The sequence below is a fragment of the Pelodiscus sinensis genome, chromosome 1, assembly GCF_049634645.1.
Source record: "Pelodiscus sinensis isolate JC-2024 chromosome 1, ASM4963464v1, whole genome shotgun sequence".
NCBI lineage: Eukaryota > Metazoa > Chordata > Testudines > Trionychidae > Pelodiscus > Pelodiscus sinensis.
This window is the reverse complement of record NC_134711.1, coordinates 309,315,560-309,332,498: the sequence shown is the minus strand read 5'-3', so window position 1 is coordinate 309,332,498 and position 16,939 is coordinate 309,315,560. Positions and strand designations below refer to the sequence as shown.

The 16,939-nt window shown below is 43.1% G+C and overlaps 1 protein-coding gene across 1 annotated transcript in view; it reads right to left on the bottom strand.

Moving 5' to 3' along the window:
• Positions 1–8,078: 8,078 nt before the first annotated feature.
• Positions 8,079–16,939, bottom strand: part of CTSC (cathepsin C) — a 37,847-nt gene continuing 28,986 nt past the window's right edge. The window contains exons 5-7 of the mRNA XM_006118371.4: positions 16,772–16,887; positions 11,950–12,081; positions 8,079–9,279 (exon numbers count right to left, since the gene is read on the bottom strand). Coding sequence (XP_006118433.1) covers positions 8,777–9,279; positions 11,950–12,081; positions 16,772–16,887 — 751 coding nt within the window. The 3' untranslated portion in view covers positions 8,079–8,776. The remainder of the gene's footprint in view (positions 9,280–11,949; positions 12,082–16,771; positions 16,888–16,939) is intronic.

Sequence of the window (16,939 nt, the reverse complement as noted above, 5' to 3'; positions counted from 1 at the left end):
TTTAACCATCGGGCTTTCTTGTGCAAGAAATTCTTGTTGCCTATCTACACTGGCTTATTGTGCAAGAACAGTTGTGCAAGAGGGCTTATTCCTGAGCGGAAGCATCATAGTTCTTGGGCAAGAAGCACTGATTTCACATTAGAACGTCAGTGTTCTTGCACAAGAACTCTCTGCCAGTGTAGACAGGCAGCATGTTTTTGCGCAAAAGTGGCCGCTTTGGCGCAAGATCGTGCCAATGTAGACACAGCCAAAGTGTAGATGTGCCCCCTAGAGAGAGTTCTGTCCAAGGAAGAGTAAAAACCACAAGGGTCCCAATGATCTTAACCTCAGTGGGGCATATAGCAAGGAATGTGCTCAAGGAACTGATTCCCAGATCATTCAGTTTCACAGCGTTCAACAAATGTCTTGAACCAAATTTGGAACTAACTGCAAGTCATTTTCTGCCTCGGCTAAGATACCATTTAACATCAGCATCGTATGTATGATTTCTAGTAGCATGTACATGAAGCACTTATTCAGGGGATGAAAACTAATAAAATGCAGCTGCAATTTAAGCATTCATTATGTTTAGGGCCTCACATTAAAGTTGCAGCACTGGACAGGAGCATGATGGATGGGGTCTCCAGCTCATAATAAACAAATACTTAACCCTAGCATGTCACTGGATTGTATAGCACCCTTCAAACCTTGTTAGGATGATAAAATCCACTGGAACAAATTGTGGCATTTCCTGTCTACACTATAGGCTTGCATCCAGAACCGTCCCGTTCATAGGATGGTTCAGGGCAGCTGCCCCAGAGCCCGTGTTTTGGGGGATACCTGCAGTGGCCACCTCAACCTTCCTATGGATGGGACGCATGGGGCCCAGTGTGGCCTGGGGCATTACTTGGAGGGGTGGGGCTTGGTACAGAACAGTGGCCAGAGGAGCAACCCGGCTCCACCCTCCTCTATTCCTTCAAGGGAGTGGAACTGGCTGGTGCTGGGACAGTTCACTCCCTGCTGCTCACGTGAGGCAGGGTGCAGGGGCTGGGGGAGGGCAGCAAAGTGGAGTGGGCTGCTGGGTCACTCCAGCTCCTGCGGCCATGGTGAGTGCAGGAGGGTGGGAGGTCCACCTCCTGCTGCTGTTCCATGCCAGTCCCTCCAAGTAATCTCCTGGATTCTGTGGCTCAGAGGAGGGGGCTTTAGAGAAGGGGAGCAAAGGGGGTGGGAGGAGGCAGAGCAGGGGCAGGAAGAGGTGGGGCAGGGGAAGAGCAGGGCTGGAGCTTGGGGAAGGGGCCAAGTGGGGGTAGGGTGGGGGCAGAGCAGGAGCACAAAGAGGTAGGGTGGGGGTGTGGCCTGGTGTAATGGGGATTCCCTGGACCCCCATGCATGGGTTGGTGGGTTGTTGCCCTGGGCCCTGCACCTCACTACAGATGGCCCTGGTTGCAGCAATTCAGCTACACTACTTCCTTGACAATGATGGCTGAAAACTGGTTAATTAATTCTCTAGATGGACACTCCTAGACTCATAGAAGATTAGGGTTGGAAGAGACTTCAGGAGGTCATCTATTCAACCCCCTGCAGCTATGTCTATATCATCTGGCTTTCCCCCCAGATAACAGAAATACGTATGGAACTCTGCTGCCATATCTACATTAGCATTGACAGTTCTTCCATTTCCACCTAATAATGGACCAGTCAGCGATGTCCTTAGATGTTTGGTTTGGGACGGTACAGCAGAAAATATTTTCAGTGCTCTGCTCTCAAAGTCACAAGTGAAAAAAACAGAAAAGAACAGAACCCTACCACTCGTGGAGATTGGGTGCCCCTGAATATGATGATTTGCCATCCAAAATGTTGGCCCAAGTCATCCACCTCTAAAGCTGGCCTTGGGACTAAAACTATTTGTTCCATTTGTTCCTGATGCACTTAAAAAATCCTTAATGTCCTTAACTCTGATGGCAATAGATATCTTCTTGTGTCTTTTTGTTTTTCTTATTTTCTACTTTCTAAATTATACTTATTGCTATCAACTTCTCCTCTAGTGTTGTAGTTTATAACTAAAGCTTTGAGGGAAATGTAATCTCCTGTTTCATGCAGGATTTCAATATTTTGAAATTTGGTGGTGTTATGATGTGGAATGAAAACCCCAATATTTCAAAATTCTCTGGGAACTGCAAAGACCCAAGGCTTTGTGGGGTGCCAAAAATCCAGGAGCTTGAAAGCCCATGTTTCCCTGCAGCCTAGCTAGTAGGTTGCTAAGGAGCTAGATGGGCAAGCTAGTTTCCAAGGAACTTTTCCTGCTTTCTATCAAACTTTTATTGAAATTCACCTGTTTGATTGGAAGGGTTTGATTTTCACAAATCAACATGCTCTGACAGAAAAAATGTTCCATTACAAAGTTTCGGACCAGCGCTAGTTATACCAGTGATAAACATTCCAGTCACACAAATCTTCTCAATGGGTTTCAGCAATACTAACTAGGTTGAATTTATACTCATAAATAAGCAATTCCAATTCTTCTTGATTATTACCCAGGTGCTTAGAATTGATGTATAGACAATGAAAGAGTTTCCTCTCTTCACATCCCTTCATGCCTTGATTAATTTTGTTATAACCTTGATTTTATGCTAAATGAGTGTTCAAATGTTCTCCCTCTTCATTGTCTCCATTTGCTAGTTTAATGCCCTCCTCATTAGTCCCCTATCTTGTCTCCCTGAGAATCGGTTGCCTGAGATGGAGACCATCCAAACTAAACAGGCTGTCTCTTCCCCAATGAAGGCTAGGACTATACTGCGTGTAGTAAAATGAGGACCTGCAATTAAAGCCCATGTATCATAGCCCTGGTTTGATCTGAGGCCTAGCTAACAATGGATAATACTTAGCTAATATAAAGCAAAGCTAAGCTGTGAGCAAGAGGCAGGCCCCTGGCTCACAGAACTTGGCATGAAGAGGGCTGAGAGTGCAAAACACTAACTGGTAACAAGCCCAAGTGTAGAACAGAAATTGTTACCGAGCACAAGTTGAAAGCACATTCCAAAAGAATGGCATCACACTACCCACAGATACCAACACAGGTTCAGGAAAGGGTCTGAAATGACAGTATGATGGATATAGATGTTCTAATTGAGCCACAAAGTGCAGGGTGATGGGTGGTATCTCAGTAGTGTCAGAGGGTGGTAACCTTACACCAACACAGGGTGACAACCTGATATGTCAGGGGTGATGTGAAACTTGTTTGTACCTGTATATAAAGTGGTGTCGTGAAGGGACACTCTTTGTCCAGTGTAGGGGACAGTGGGACCGCCCACTGATGGAGCTGAGTCCATTGTTATAAGGTACATATTCATAGTGGTTCAGTAGAGTCTACTGACTACTATTACTGTACTTTGCTTAACAATAAACGTTGCTGGATACATTCGATCCTTATCTGATTTGTGGTCTTAGGGGACTCTTGGAATCCGATGCATTGAATAATTGCGCAAGTCAACACAGCACACGATTGAGCACACATGCATGCAGCCTTCTGGTTATCATCATCGACAGAGCAGGAGACCTTGCAGGACACTACACCTGACTTACTATTCCACACAGCTTTTAACAACAAAGCTGTGTCAACACATAGTTCTGTCACTAAAAGTTGGAACTCATGAATGCTGTGTTTTGGCACTTTTGCCGACAAAATACATCTAGCTCCCAGGAGCAGCATTTACTTCATTGGTAGGAGAGTGCGCCAGCTGACAAAGCAGCATTCACATGTGCCATAGCACAACTTTTTGTCAGTGGAGGTTATGCGTGAGAAGAAATACCCATGAATGATAAAAGTTTTGTCAATATATTACTAGTGTATATAAGCCTAATATTCCACAAAACCAGAACCTTCAATCTTATACCCCTTATGTAGACACTGGTTCACCTCCAGATCCTTCTCTTCCTTTGCTTGTGGTACAAGAAGGCTCTGTGAGGAAAACACTCCACTGAAGTGGGGAAATCGCTGAGTTTGCTGCAGTAGTCTATAATCCATCAAGATACCATCTGGAGCAGCGCCTGCGCTGATATTCACTATCACCAGCAGAGCCTTGCTTGCCTTCTCTGAATCCTTTCCAATCTCACAGTCTCAACCTGGTCCTGGGAAGACAGCATATTGTCCTGATACATGTCCCTTGCAGACCATTCTTTCCATTCTTAGCATACAATCCCTGATGATGGCTAACAAAACCTTAGAATTGACAGCATCCAAGTTAGTCCTACTGCCCATAAATAGCTGAAGTGGGCTGAGTGTTTGACATTTGGGATATATGATAATTAAACACAGCTTGCTGCAAGCCAGAAGAAAACAAATGGGTCTGGTTCTGAGTGAAAGTCTGTGATCACCCTGAATTCTGAGAAGACCACCAATATTGAACTACCGATAGTTCAGTGGAGCTGTCCCTGTGGAATGCTAGTATACAGGGGACAATAACAGTGTTTACTGGCAGGTGTAGATGACATGTTGATCCCTCCCTCCCGCCCCCCCACACACACCAGTGCCCCAAGCTTGGGGGATGGCGGGAGAAATCCCATGAGATTTAGAATGCATTTAGAATTATTTGCCTTCTGAACCTTCAGCAACAGGCACTCCTGGTTTTAAGTTTACCTCTACAACCTTGAGGGATACAACTCTTTCTTCAAGGAAAGCTGAAAAGCTGATGTATTTACATGACCTCGAGACTTCAAGAAAAACACCAGTTATCACTTGGAGCTGGCGACACAGGGGTGATGGCCAAAGACCAGGAATCCTTGAACGAAGCATGAAACCATGACTCAGCGCATGAGACTGAATGAAGAAGGCTTGTTTCTACTTGGAATACACAGCTCACATTCACAGTCGCACAAATATGTATAACGTTACCCATAGCACTGCAAGTGCAGTACTTGGAGCAAGTTGTATCCTGAATTGTGTCAACTCTGCACAGCAGCAGTACTACTGATAGTGCTGATGTGAGCTAAACCAGGGGGTCTCAAAATCACAACCCCCAGGCAATCTGCAGCCCAAGTAGTTCCACAATCCAGCCCCTGCATAGCTGCTGCACATGAGTCTCTGCAGCCCGTGGGGAAGTGTCCATACCCATCCGCCAAGCCCAAACCCTGCTCCAATCCCATCCTGCCTCTTTCCACCCCTGCTCTGCTCTCTCCTTCCTTTACACACCTTTCCCCAAGCCCCTCTCCCAAGAGATGCAGCCCCAGGGATTGTTGGGGACCCTGTTGTGGGGCAGTAACAGGTCAGGCCCCCCTGCATTCACAACAGCTGAGCCACTGGGGAAGCGAAGCAGAGAAGGCTGCTGTGTTGCTCCTCTTTTCTACAGTTCCTACCACCGTGGTAAAGACAGAGGGGCCCGACCTCTGTTGCCAGCCTCAGCCCACGCAGTAGGGCTAACCCAAATATGGGGCAGGGGAGGCAGGATGGTTCTGCACACACCTCCCCAGGGCCACAGGATTGTGCTGGCAGCAGCATGGACTAGCAGCCAGAACTTGCTCTTGCCCCACTGGTGGTGGCAAACAGGGGCACCCTGAGGGTTTTAAATCCTCGAGGGGCAGCAGGAGTAGTCAGGGGATGTGTGAGAGGGGAGTGCCTGCCAGCAACTGAGGCCAGGAAAGTCACAAAGAGGGAATTGCAGAGACCCCTGCTGTCTCCCTGAGCCCTGACAGAGAGGGGTACCTGCTGGCCAGCTAGGAGGATTTGAGGACTAGCACTGGCCCTAAGGTAAATTGAGTAAATTCCTGGCCTACACCAATCAGTTAGTCCTAAAAAAAAAAAAAAAAAGCAGAAGATTCTAGCAACTGGTCTGTGAGATGGGCACTGGTTTCTGTATGCACATGCTTTGGTGCTACATGTGTGTCTAACTTCATGAATGTGCTTAGATTCATCATGCATTGTAGCTGGATCCATGAAGCATTTCTTGTGAAACAGGTTAACCATAAAGCACGGGTACCACAGCTCAGATGATCTTGGAATGCATTTTTACTCAAACTTTTTCAAGGACATCAACAAAAAAACTAAAGTTGGGGGGAGGGGAAGCAGAATATAAACAAAACATTGTTTTTGTAACCAAAGAATGAATATTTTCAGAACTAGACATTTCTCATGGAAATTTCCATTTGGATGGAGCTAGTTTTTTTCAGAAAAGGTTAGAATGAAAAACTTTGACAGCAACTGCTGTGTTAGAAAAAAGACATCCACCAAGATTCCAGCTAGTCCCAGGGTCTCACGTGGGCACACATCCTTTGCAAAATTACATTACTTCAGTTGAATACTTGTAAGCGGCAGTTCTTTAGTGGACAAGAACAAGCCAACAGGATTGCTGAGTATACTGACGTAAAACAGCTTGACTGGCATTCAGCAGCATTGCTGTAGTATACCAGCTGTTACATCTTTTGTATACGCAAACAAAATGGACATTTAAATAGCTTCACGCTCAAGCACGAGAGGGAGGGCTGCAAGCCTTACCAATTTTATTACAGCGGAAAAGGGCTATGAAAGATTAGATCCTATGTAACAACCTAAAAGCTGTAATATGATAAAAGAACAACAGGTTATGGATGAGTGAGGCAGGAATCCAGTATCTTGTCTGCTTGTATTCCCTTGACTCAAAAGACGGAAGAAAAGAGAGAAGGAATAAGGAAAGGAAGAAATAAAAGCACAGCTGCAGATGACTCAGGGAGGACCCCTGGCCTGTTTTGATTCTGTGTGAAACAGCTCTGATGATGCTGCCAATTTTAGGGATTAGGATGAATCTTTAACTGGGGCAGATTATCCCATATCTGCCTTTTTTTGCATCTTCTCGCACCTTCCTCTGAAGCATCTCGTGCTGCTCACTGATTAAAACTAGACATACCTCTAGTCTGATCCTGGCTTGGAGTTCCTATGCACTGAGGGACTGTTGAGAGGTATGCACTTAGTCTTGTGCCTCAATTCCCCATCTGCAAAAGTTCCTTTCTTCCACCCTTTCTCTTGTATACTTAAGACTGGGAGATTTCAGGCAGGACCATTTTACTAAGAGTTTCTGAAGCACATTGGTGTCTCTGTTGGGGCCTCTATTGTCAGAACACAGAGAGGCACTGTGAACAGAAGGTCTTTTTAGGTATAAGGAGTATGATTCTGCACAGCACAGATTTACTGTTGCATAGCTGGTAAAAAGTATGAGCCACATAAGGGGACAGAGTAGAGAACAATCCTGCATTAGTAAGAACTCTGCTATACATCTGCCACATTATTCCTGCCTAGTTGCACAAAAAAAGCTATGTGAGAGAAGGACTGCCTATGCTCACATCTTTTCAGTAATGCCCTTTTTTAACCAACAAATGGACATGGAAATAAGGGAGCAGATGCATAGGGGTTTTCAAATAACACATCTTGGGCTACGTCTACATTGGCAGCTTCTTGCATAAGAACTTGCTGGCTGTCTACACTACACACACGTTCTTGCGCAAGTACATTTACAGTATAGAGTTGTAAAACAGGGCTTCTTCTGGAAGAGTTATTCCTCTCCCCACAAGGAATAAGAGCTCTTGCGCAAGAGGGCAGTGTAGACAGGCAACATGAATTTCTTGCGCAAGAAGCCCCTAAGGTTAGAATGGCCATCAGAGCTTTCTTCCGCAAGAGAGCATCTACACTGCCATGGATGCTCTTGCGCAAAAGCACATGCCAGTGTAGAGGCGCTCTTGTGGAAAACTTTTTGCGCAAGAACTCTTCCGCAAAACAGTTCTTGCACAAGAAGCTGCCAGTGGAGATGTAGCCTTGGGATAGAGGATTACAGCTCACATAGCCTTATCCACATCCACACACACAGATGCCACTAAAAAGCTCTAATCATGGATTGGGACTGCCCTGTGCTACATGCTGTACAAGACTCCACTTGTACTGAAGAGCAACTCCATGCAGTATAAAAAAACCAAAAGAACTGCCTCAAGGCTAGATGATTTATAATTCTCCTTCTCTGACGATCCCCAAATCTTCTTTATGCTAAAATAACTGGACATCCCTTCTCAATTTTAAAGCTGTTGGTATAGCTCATGGAAATAAAAAGGCATCAGCTTAAGTAAGGAACAACTCCTACAGCAACAGAGTCAGATTTTTTTTATTGAGGATCAGCTTGTAATTGAATTCAAATGACATTCATTAAAAAGGAACCTTTTAAAAAAGCCACATAAATATAGTGAAAGCCCAATGTGTAAAACAAACTTTGAAGTTCAGAGAGTTTGACATCTGACATTTTTCTTGCATGTTTGCCAAACACTTAAAGCTTTAAAATTTCCCTTTAGTCACAGTGTAATCACCCTCTGATGCACACTTAATATGTCCAATTTTAAAATGCTTCCCTGATTTCCCAGGATTAAGGCACAATATGTTAAAAAGTGTCCCTTTAAGTAATTATAGATTATTGTAACAATCATTGCCTTCTAAGATCTGGTTTTAAGATTATCCAAGGAGAAGAAAATAAAGATTGGGACTTTACAGAATGATGGATAACCACCATTGTTAATCTAATGACAATTGCATTCTTAGAGAATTTACTGCCAGCCTCTGTTCATAAGAAGTGTATCTTTGTGTATCAAACAAGAAGCAGAATTTGGAAGTGTCCTTAGTGGTAGAGAGTGAAAACTGCTCACATTGTGCTAAAAAAAAATCTCATTAAAACTCATTTTGAAGCTTTAACATACTGCAGTAAAAATTTCCAAGTACATAATATAATCAGTACAATCTTATGGCTCAGGAATTTGCTGCTTAGAAATGAGGCACTGGGGAAAAAGTTTTGCTTTATAATTTTGGAATAGGAGTTGCAGCCACTGCTATACTTTCAATTGCACATTCATCTGTGCCCCGACGGATCCTGAAGTAACCATTTTCTCCCCAGGAGCTTCCCCAGCTGTTTTTCACTATCCAGAACTTCTCACCAGTATCTGGATCTTTGCCATAGCCCACGAGCAATACAGCATGATTGGTCAACTCAAAGGGGTTGAACTCATCCTGCAGCCCAGTGTGATGGTAGATTCCTTTTCTATAGGTCATGAAATCAGTATACACTTCAAAAGCAATAGCTAGTGGCCCATAAAGAACAAGTTCAAGTTTCATCAGGGCTTCATTGCAGCCTCCATAAAACCCACCAACATAGTGGTATTCAGAGGTATAGTAGTGGGAACAGTTCCGCTTAACAGTGCATGGAGAATCCGTGGCCGTGTAAGGGAAACAGTCTTCTTCAACCACACCAAAATCTTGGACGTATTTCCCAGCAATGAGGTATGGGAATCCACCATCACAGCCTGAAACAGTTAGAAAACACCTGGTTACTCCTTGCAGAAGTCTCAGAGGGGTAGCTGTGTTAGTCTGTATCTGCAAAAAACAAAGACGAATCTTGTGGCACCTTAAAGACTAGCAGATTATTTGGGTTTAAGCTTTCATGAGTAAAACCAAGATGCATTCGATTAAGTGGGCTTTACCCATGAAAGCTTATGCCCTAATAAATCTGTTAGTCCTTAAGGGGCCACAGGACTCCTGTTGTCCTTGCAGAAGATCTTTTCGGGATGGAGGAAGAACCTGCCAGTCTTCTGAACAGGTTATGGTCAGAATTTTGAAGTCCATTTAAAAAAAGAAAATCACTGCAAGGCTTTATTATCCCCAATATTTTGCATCAGACTGAACATGGCTAATGCAGCTTACAACTAGAAGGGAACATGCCACTTTTACCTCTCATCTGAGATCAAGAGGATAGAATGCTTCACATTCCTTTCACAGCCTGAAAAAGGGCTCTGGAGCAGACTCATAGGATGGAAGACTTTAACTCCCTGTCCCCTCACCCATTTGTGACTATATGACATCCCCATGATAACCACAGCAATTCCTTAAATGGAAACTAACACTGGGAAAAAATATGTAGGGCATCTATCATATACAATCAAGGTGATGTCCTTTTTTTCCAAAAGTGAATCACACTGTCTGCTTTTTGCCTCCCCACACCCATCTGTTCTTCCTCCCTCTGTACACGCTTGGGTGACATTTTGTTCCTTTCTCTCTAGATGTGCTACCCATCCTGGTAGCCTTCTCCTAACTCTCCTCTGATCCCCCTAGACATTCCCGGTGCCCTGCTGGTGGATTACAGCTCCGGGAGCCTCCTGCTGTGCAGCACATTCCCCCAAACAGGTTCATTTTCTTTGTTTCCAGCTGCTTTCTGCAGCCATCCGAGGCGGTTTACAACAAAGCGCCTGGATGCCTCCATAAGCATCTGGAGAAGCAAGATAGACAACAAATGAGCAGCCAGTCTCCACAGACCACTAGCTCATGTTAAACAAGCCACTTGTGGTTCAACTCCAATATAACATTCAAAAGCATCCAGCAAACTGGACTCTTACCTATTCTGGAATTAAATCTACATTACTACAGAATCACAGAAGTAAGTTACCATAAAAATGTAGTCCTAAGCATGTGACACTTAATAATTAATGCTCTCTTTCAGTCATGAAGGAAACTTGCTCCAATACCCTGGTCTTCTGAAGCTGCCATTTCACAGAAAATGATACCTGCTTCCCCCCCCCCCCCCCCCCCACTCCCCACCCCCCACCCTCCGCCATGACAGACTGGCTTAGAAAAATGGTTGTCAATCAATCAGAAGAGGCTGTCAACTCTTCATCTGCTGCAGTGACAAAACCCTTGCGGTTTCCTCCCCCTCTGACACTGCCTCCCATATTCTTCACTGTGATATTTTGATATGATTATGCCGTAATTACGATGGTCATTGGAAAAGTTATGATTTACCAAATACAATGCTCCTATTTATATGCAAGTATCATTTCTGCATCTGAAGTTATAAATACAGACTATGTATCTGTATTTCAAATGCAGTTACACCTGGTATGACACCCACTAGACAAGATGCTTCAGTCTAGGTAGCTGGCTAGGAAGAACCTAATCAGGAAAACGAGCCAATTAAGGAAAACAATAGGCATTAGGAGAAACTTATCCCCTACCTGGTGAGCCTTCCTGACAGCATTCCAAACAGCCAGTGAATAATGGCTGCTATGACTCCACAAGGTCCATCTGGGGGTGGGGTCAGGGTTCTTCCACACACTGAGTTTGGGATAAAGGATTCCCACCATATACTACGCTACATAAGGCAGGGAATCATGTCAACTGTTGCTCTTCACACCCCACACAAGAACACAGACTGAAAGGAGAGGGGTACTGGACACAAGCTAAGGTACTTCTACCCTGTGTATTAAAAACCTGGAGATTCCAAACTGCAAAGCAAGTGTAGCTTGTGCCTTAAGAATCTGCAGCCTGCTTGTGCAGTCATCCAGGTGTAATCAGTATGAGAGATTGTTAACTTCAAATCCTATCTTTCTAGTATGTTAATCTTAGTTTGTGTTTTTATTTACTAGGTAATCTGCTTTGATCAGTTTGCTATCCCTTATAAGCAGTTACCATTTATTTTGTGTAGTTAATACATGTTATGTTATGCATTAATCTAAACCAGTGAGTATGGCGTGAATTGCTTTAGCTCAAGGTTCTATTGCATTCCTACTCCACATTGAGGGAAGGCTGAACTCTATGCCCTTACGCTATATAGCTCTCTGTGCAATGTAAGGCTGTATAATCTGGCCTTTATACTCCAATGTGTATGAGGGGGTGGGGGGAGAGACAGTATGTGCTTGGAGAACTAGTGATAATCTTGGCTGTAGCTTTTCTAGTGTCAGTTCATGAAGTACTGGTCAGAGTTCTTGCATGTAACTGCAGCTGGGTGTGTCACTACTATATGAATGCTGGTAGAGGGTAAGACCAGGAGCAGGTCTGCAGCTTTTCTCAGCAGCAAACAACAAGAAGGAACCCAGGCTGGTGGGTCAGAGAGTGCAGTAAAACCCCAGTTCTAGATGGAATCCCGGGGGAACCTGTTACAACCCCATTTCCCAATAATAAGGGAATGTCTCCAGTGCACTCACCTTGAGAATAATGGCTGCAAGACACAACCTGTTGAGGACTCAAGATTGGTCTCTGAGAATTGTTAGTGCGGATACGAATTCTTGCCTCTAACATGCCCATAGAAGCAAACGCATAGCAGCTGCCACATGATGCTGAGGAGAATAGGAGATACAATACATCAGTAAACTAAATAGAATAAGAGCTAGCAAGAGTGGTGACCCTGCATTGCACAGGTTGCTGAATTAATCCAACTCTGCTTTGACATTGTCTGCTACTTAATTGCAAGTTGGGCACCAGTTCAAAAAGGCTATTTAAATATGCTTCATTGTATACACAAAAATAGTCCTTCTGCAGTTACTATTTACAAAACCCTTTAAGGATCAGCTGTGGCTATACAGTAAGTTTGATGTCTCCTAAGAGGAAGAACAAGACAAGATTTTTTAATATTGTTTCTCGTCTTAAAAACAATTAAGTTTAACTTTAATTGTCTAGTTTTAAAAGCTGCACAAATGCTGAGCTGCCGCCACTGAATGGTCCTATAAAGAATATTTGTTCATCACCAAGTCTCTTTTGAGATTACTCTTTATGAAGCCTTCCTAAAAACCTGTCATTTGACCTGTGCCAGTTGAACTCTGGAAATCAGATTCTAGGATCAAGTCTATACTATGGGAGAAAGTCGGCTTAAAATATGTAATTCCAGCTATGTAAATAACATAGCTGGAGTCGATGTACCTTAAGCCAGGCTTTGGTGCCATTCCCAGTGAGAAGTCAATGGAAGAAATGCTCTCGTCAACTTCCCTTACTCCTCACGACAGTGAGGAGTACTATGGCTAATGAGGGCAGCCTCAGCATTTGATTTAGTATTAGTAAATCTTCCTATTAGTATAGATGTGGCCTAGATATCCTTAGCATGTTAGTGTATTTAGAGCCATGGTTTCACAGTGCAACACTTGACTGACCCTAGTGCTTCTAAAATAATGGCTTATTTTAGCATCTGGAAATGTACATGAAAGTTTTAATATTGTGGATTTTGAGATTCTCTCAAGCAGTATGCAGTCACACGCTGGGGCTTGTCAGAGTAATTGTCTCTGGTAGGAGGCAACAAGATAAAGTCACCTAGCATATTTTACATCAAAATGTAGTGTTGCCTTTTAGTTGTAGTCCTTCGTCCTCTCTCAGTATTTCCTGTGATGCAGAAGAATCTCTAAAAATGAAGTAGTCTCACTGCAGAGCAAGCATTGTGTAGCTGAGGTCTTATTCTATCACCCCTTGCCACTGACGAACCCCAATTGACTTATCCACTGTCATGAAACAAAGGAAAATTCTGCAAAGCTTACAAAAGCAATGAGACTTTGGGAACACAAAAAACAAACTACCTCATGTCTCAAACCGTGTGTAGGAGGGCATCAAGCAGGGCTATTACAAAAGCAGGACTTTATGAAATTGTACTGTTAGAGTTGATGATGGATGCTTCTCTGAAGAGGAGGGGGTGGAAGTTGCTCTCTGATCACCCTAGTGGGTGAAAGATGAAACCTATTCTTACACAATCATAGCATTATTTGCTGATTGGCCAAGCCACAGCTGGTTAGGTCTCATTTGCCAAGATACATAAGAGATCATTATTGTAACCATTATCCTGGAAATAACTTGAAAAAAATTCTCCCATTAACAGCAGCAGCATACTCTGGGAACCTCTCAATATGACACCCACAAAGAAACAAAAAATCAGTGGAGATCAGAGATAATTGCCTGAACTGTTTCATGTCCAATGTTCTCCACAAATTCAATTCCAAATCAATCACAGACTTAACTGCATTAGGAGACTGTGTCAAAAGGATCATTAAATGATGAAAAATGATTTAAAGGGCATAAAACACCTTTAGAAGGTAAAGATCAGTAGGTCACTATATTTTTCCACCTGTTCTGGTTTGAGAGGAAGATTACAGGAGCCAGAGCATAGATTTACTGGGAATCCTAGCTCTCTAAGCTAAATGACTTATTGTCATGTAATTGCCCACAGCAGAAACAGACGGCAAACAACAGATGACAGCAATGCATCCTTTCAAACAATGCATCCTCTTCTGCAGAAGATATGTAAAGTGGCAGTGAGTGGGGAAAGGGGGACATTGAGTTTATTGAAGCCTAATTTATATTAGAGTTCCTGTTCATGCTGTTTGCTTCTAGTTTCAAACTGAGCTTTGAGCACATCTACACTGCACACTTATGTCACACTACATCAGGTCAACTTACAGCCACTCCAGTCATTATTGCACAGAATGGTTCACATCCACACTGCCCTCCTTCTCACAGTGGTGTGCATTTTCAGCAGGAGCGTTTCCATCAACGTAAGAGGGGCAGAGAGGGGGCCGAGTGCCCAGCTGTCCCATCTCCCTAGCTCTCAGCTCCCTTCTCCTAGCAGGGAGCTTAGGGCCCAGAACCCAAACGGCAGCCCAGCTGTCTTTCTCCCACCCCAGAATGACAGCCCGAGCTGTGAAACAGGTGCCGGGTTCACAGCAGTGGACCTACTAGCCTTTATTTAAATTTCACAGCTCCACCTAGGAGGTCCACCTCTCCTGGTGGTGGAGTTATGCCAGTGTAGTAGGGCACTGACATCAGTGGAGTAAGGCTGTGGTGTAACACTGACATAATAAGCATAAACAACAAGAAGTCCTCTGGCACCTTACAGACTAACAGATTTATTGGAGCATAAGCTTTCGTGGGCAAAAACCCACTTCGTCAGATGGGTCTTTGTTTTGTGGGTCTTTGCTCATGAAAGTTTATGTTCCAATAAATCTGTTAGTTTATAAGGTGCCATGGGACTTCTCGTTGTTTATGCAGATTCAGACTAACACGGCTACCCCTCTGATACTTGACATAATTAGGCTGATGTAAGCTGCCTTCCATTGACCTAAGTGTTTCGTGTATACCAGGCCTTGGCCTCTTAAAGTGTTAGCTGGTATTAAAGTATACAGTAATTCAGCTACTGTACTAAATAACAAATAAAGGAGGTTACCTAAAAAAAGGTGCCTGATTACACTGGGGAATGCTGATGTATTAGAATAGATATAAAGGAGAAGTACAAACCAAGAAAACGGTGGCTGGGGGCCTGCCCAGTAATTCTGAAGGAATAGCTTCAAAGACTATTAACTTTTGTTCCTATGAAATTCCATGTTCATTTGGGAGAATGGTAGTGGCTTTGAAAATACAACTAGCTATTTGGAAACGCATGCTTCTTTTGCTCATGGCTCTGTTAGTCTCCTGGGCATTTTCAAATGTTCAGCATCTAAATCTTAATACTATGCCATTGTTTTACTAATAACTATTTACAGCCATTGATATCTGATGTCTGTGCAAATCTACAACAGCCCATTATTGTAAGAAAGATGATTACTTGGTATGTCAGCATTGTGCACATTAATAATAATGAGGAGTCCCATTGCACCTTAAAGACTAATAAATTTAGTTGGGCATAGCTCCAGCCCAAGAAAGCTTATGCCCAACTAAATTTATTAGTCTTCAAGGTGTGAGGGAACACCTCATTGTTTTTGCTGACATACACTAACATGGCTACCCCTCTGAAATGTGTCATATTAATAATGCTGTCTTTAGGCTGTTTAGCATACCAAAGATACTCATTTATGGCTGAATGTTACATGAAACCCACTCTGCCTGAATTCCTTTACACTGTTTTTGAGGTGCTCTCTCAACATAACACGAGGGGGTTTGGGCAGCTCCTATTACTGAAGGCAGCAAAGGAAGATTCCCCTTACTGAGAACATGTTTACAATCCTACTTCAGGAAGAGGAAACCTTAGATCTTGTTTTCCACTTAATGAAGAAGGAATGATACCAGATTTCTCAAGTGAACTGAAAGGTACAAATGAAGCACAGGTCTTCACACCAGTTAGCTGCTGGCAGTTCCTGCCTAAGTGTTTCAATATTTCCTGTACTCATTCAGCAATAGATCAGATTATGAACCAGCTCTTTCATATTTCACAACCTTGCTCATCATCCTTCTTTCCCCACTCTCCTCTCCCACCTAAAAATCCTCTCCCTTCTCACCCCCTCAAAAAAATTCTTCAGTAAACACACACACCAAATTTCTCATGCATTGGAAAGGGAGCTATGGATTAGAAACAATTTAATTATATAGCAGCACTTCATTTCATTTACCTCAAGAGAAGATTTTGAACCAATACAAATAAATAATAGTATGACTATACCTTTAAACCTAACTAAGGAAGGTCTGTATCAGTGTAGGAGTGAGGAGAAAGCATTTAGAGTGATTGCATTTTGGTTTTTTGGGGGTATCAGATGTTTACCAGTGTCTGTGCTTTTCAAAGCACAGAAACTTATCAGTCATGTAACTAATTATTCCTAAAATAATTTCAGTAATGAGACTTGAGGGTGGTATAAACAAGCCTTCAAGGGATTATTGGTTAAAATTGTATGATAATATGCTGTCAGCAGCAATTAGCAGAAAAATTAATAACTGAACTTGCACTGTATCAATTCTGAGATTGTGGTGGGTAGAAATTCATCACAATGACAGTTTGGACAAACAGAATGTGCTAGTGATTTCCATACAGAGCGCCACGGTAATTGACTTTCATTCCTGTACTGAACTGTATGGTCTGACAGGACAAAATACTTCCTGCCAAAGCAGAAGGCAGTCAGAGCCAAAATATTTTCCAAGCCCTCATAGAAGGTTCGTATATCAGGTGTGTTTTACTGCCTACTGTAGGGGACCACAGAGCAAAGCAAATTCAGACCTTTCGTGATACCGATATGTGAACAGATTAAGATACTTTTTGCATTGTGGAGACTATGAAAACCCTTGTACCTTGGTTTCGTACAGGACTGACATAGTCGACACCATTAATGTTCCTCCAGTCCCAGTATTCTGGCAAAGCTGAAACTTTTTTGAGTATTTCAGGTGTTAGTGGTGCAGGCTTCGGTCTAAAACACAAAAACATACATTTGACAATAACATATCATGTAGCTGAGACAG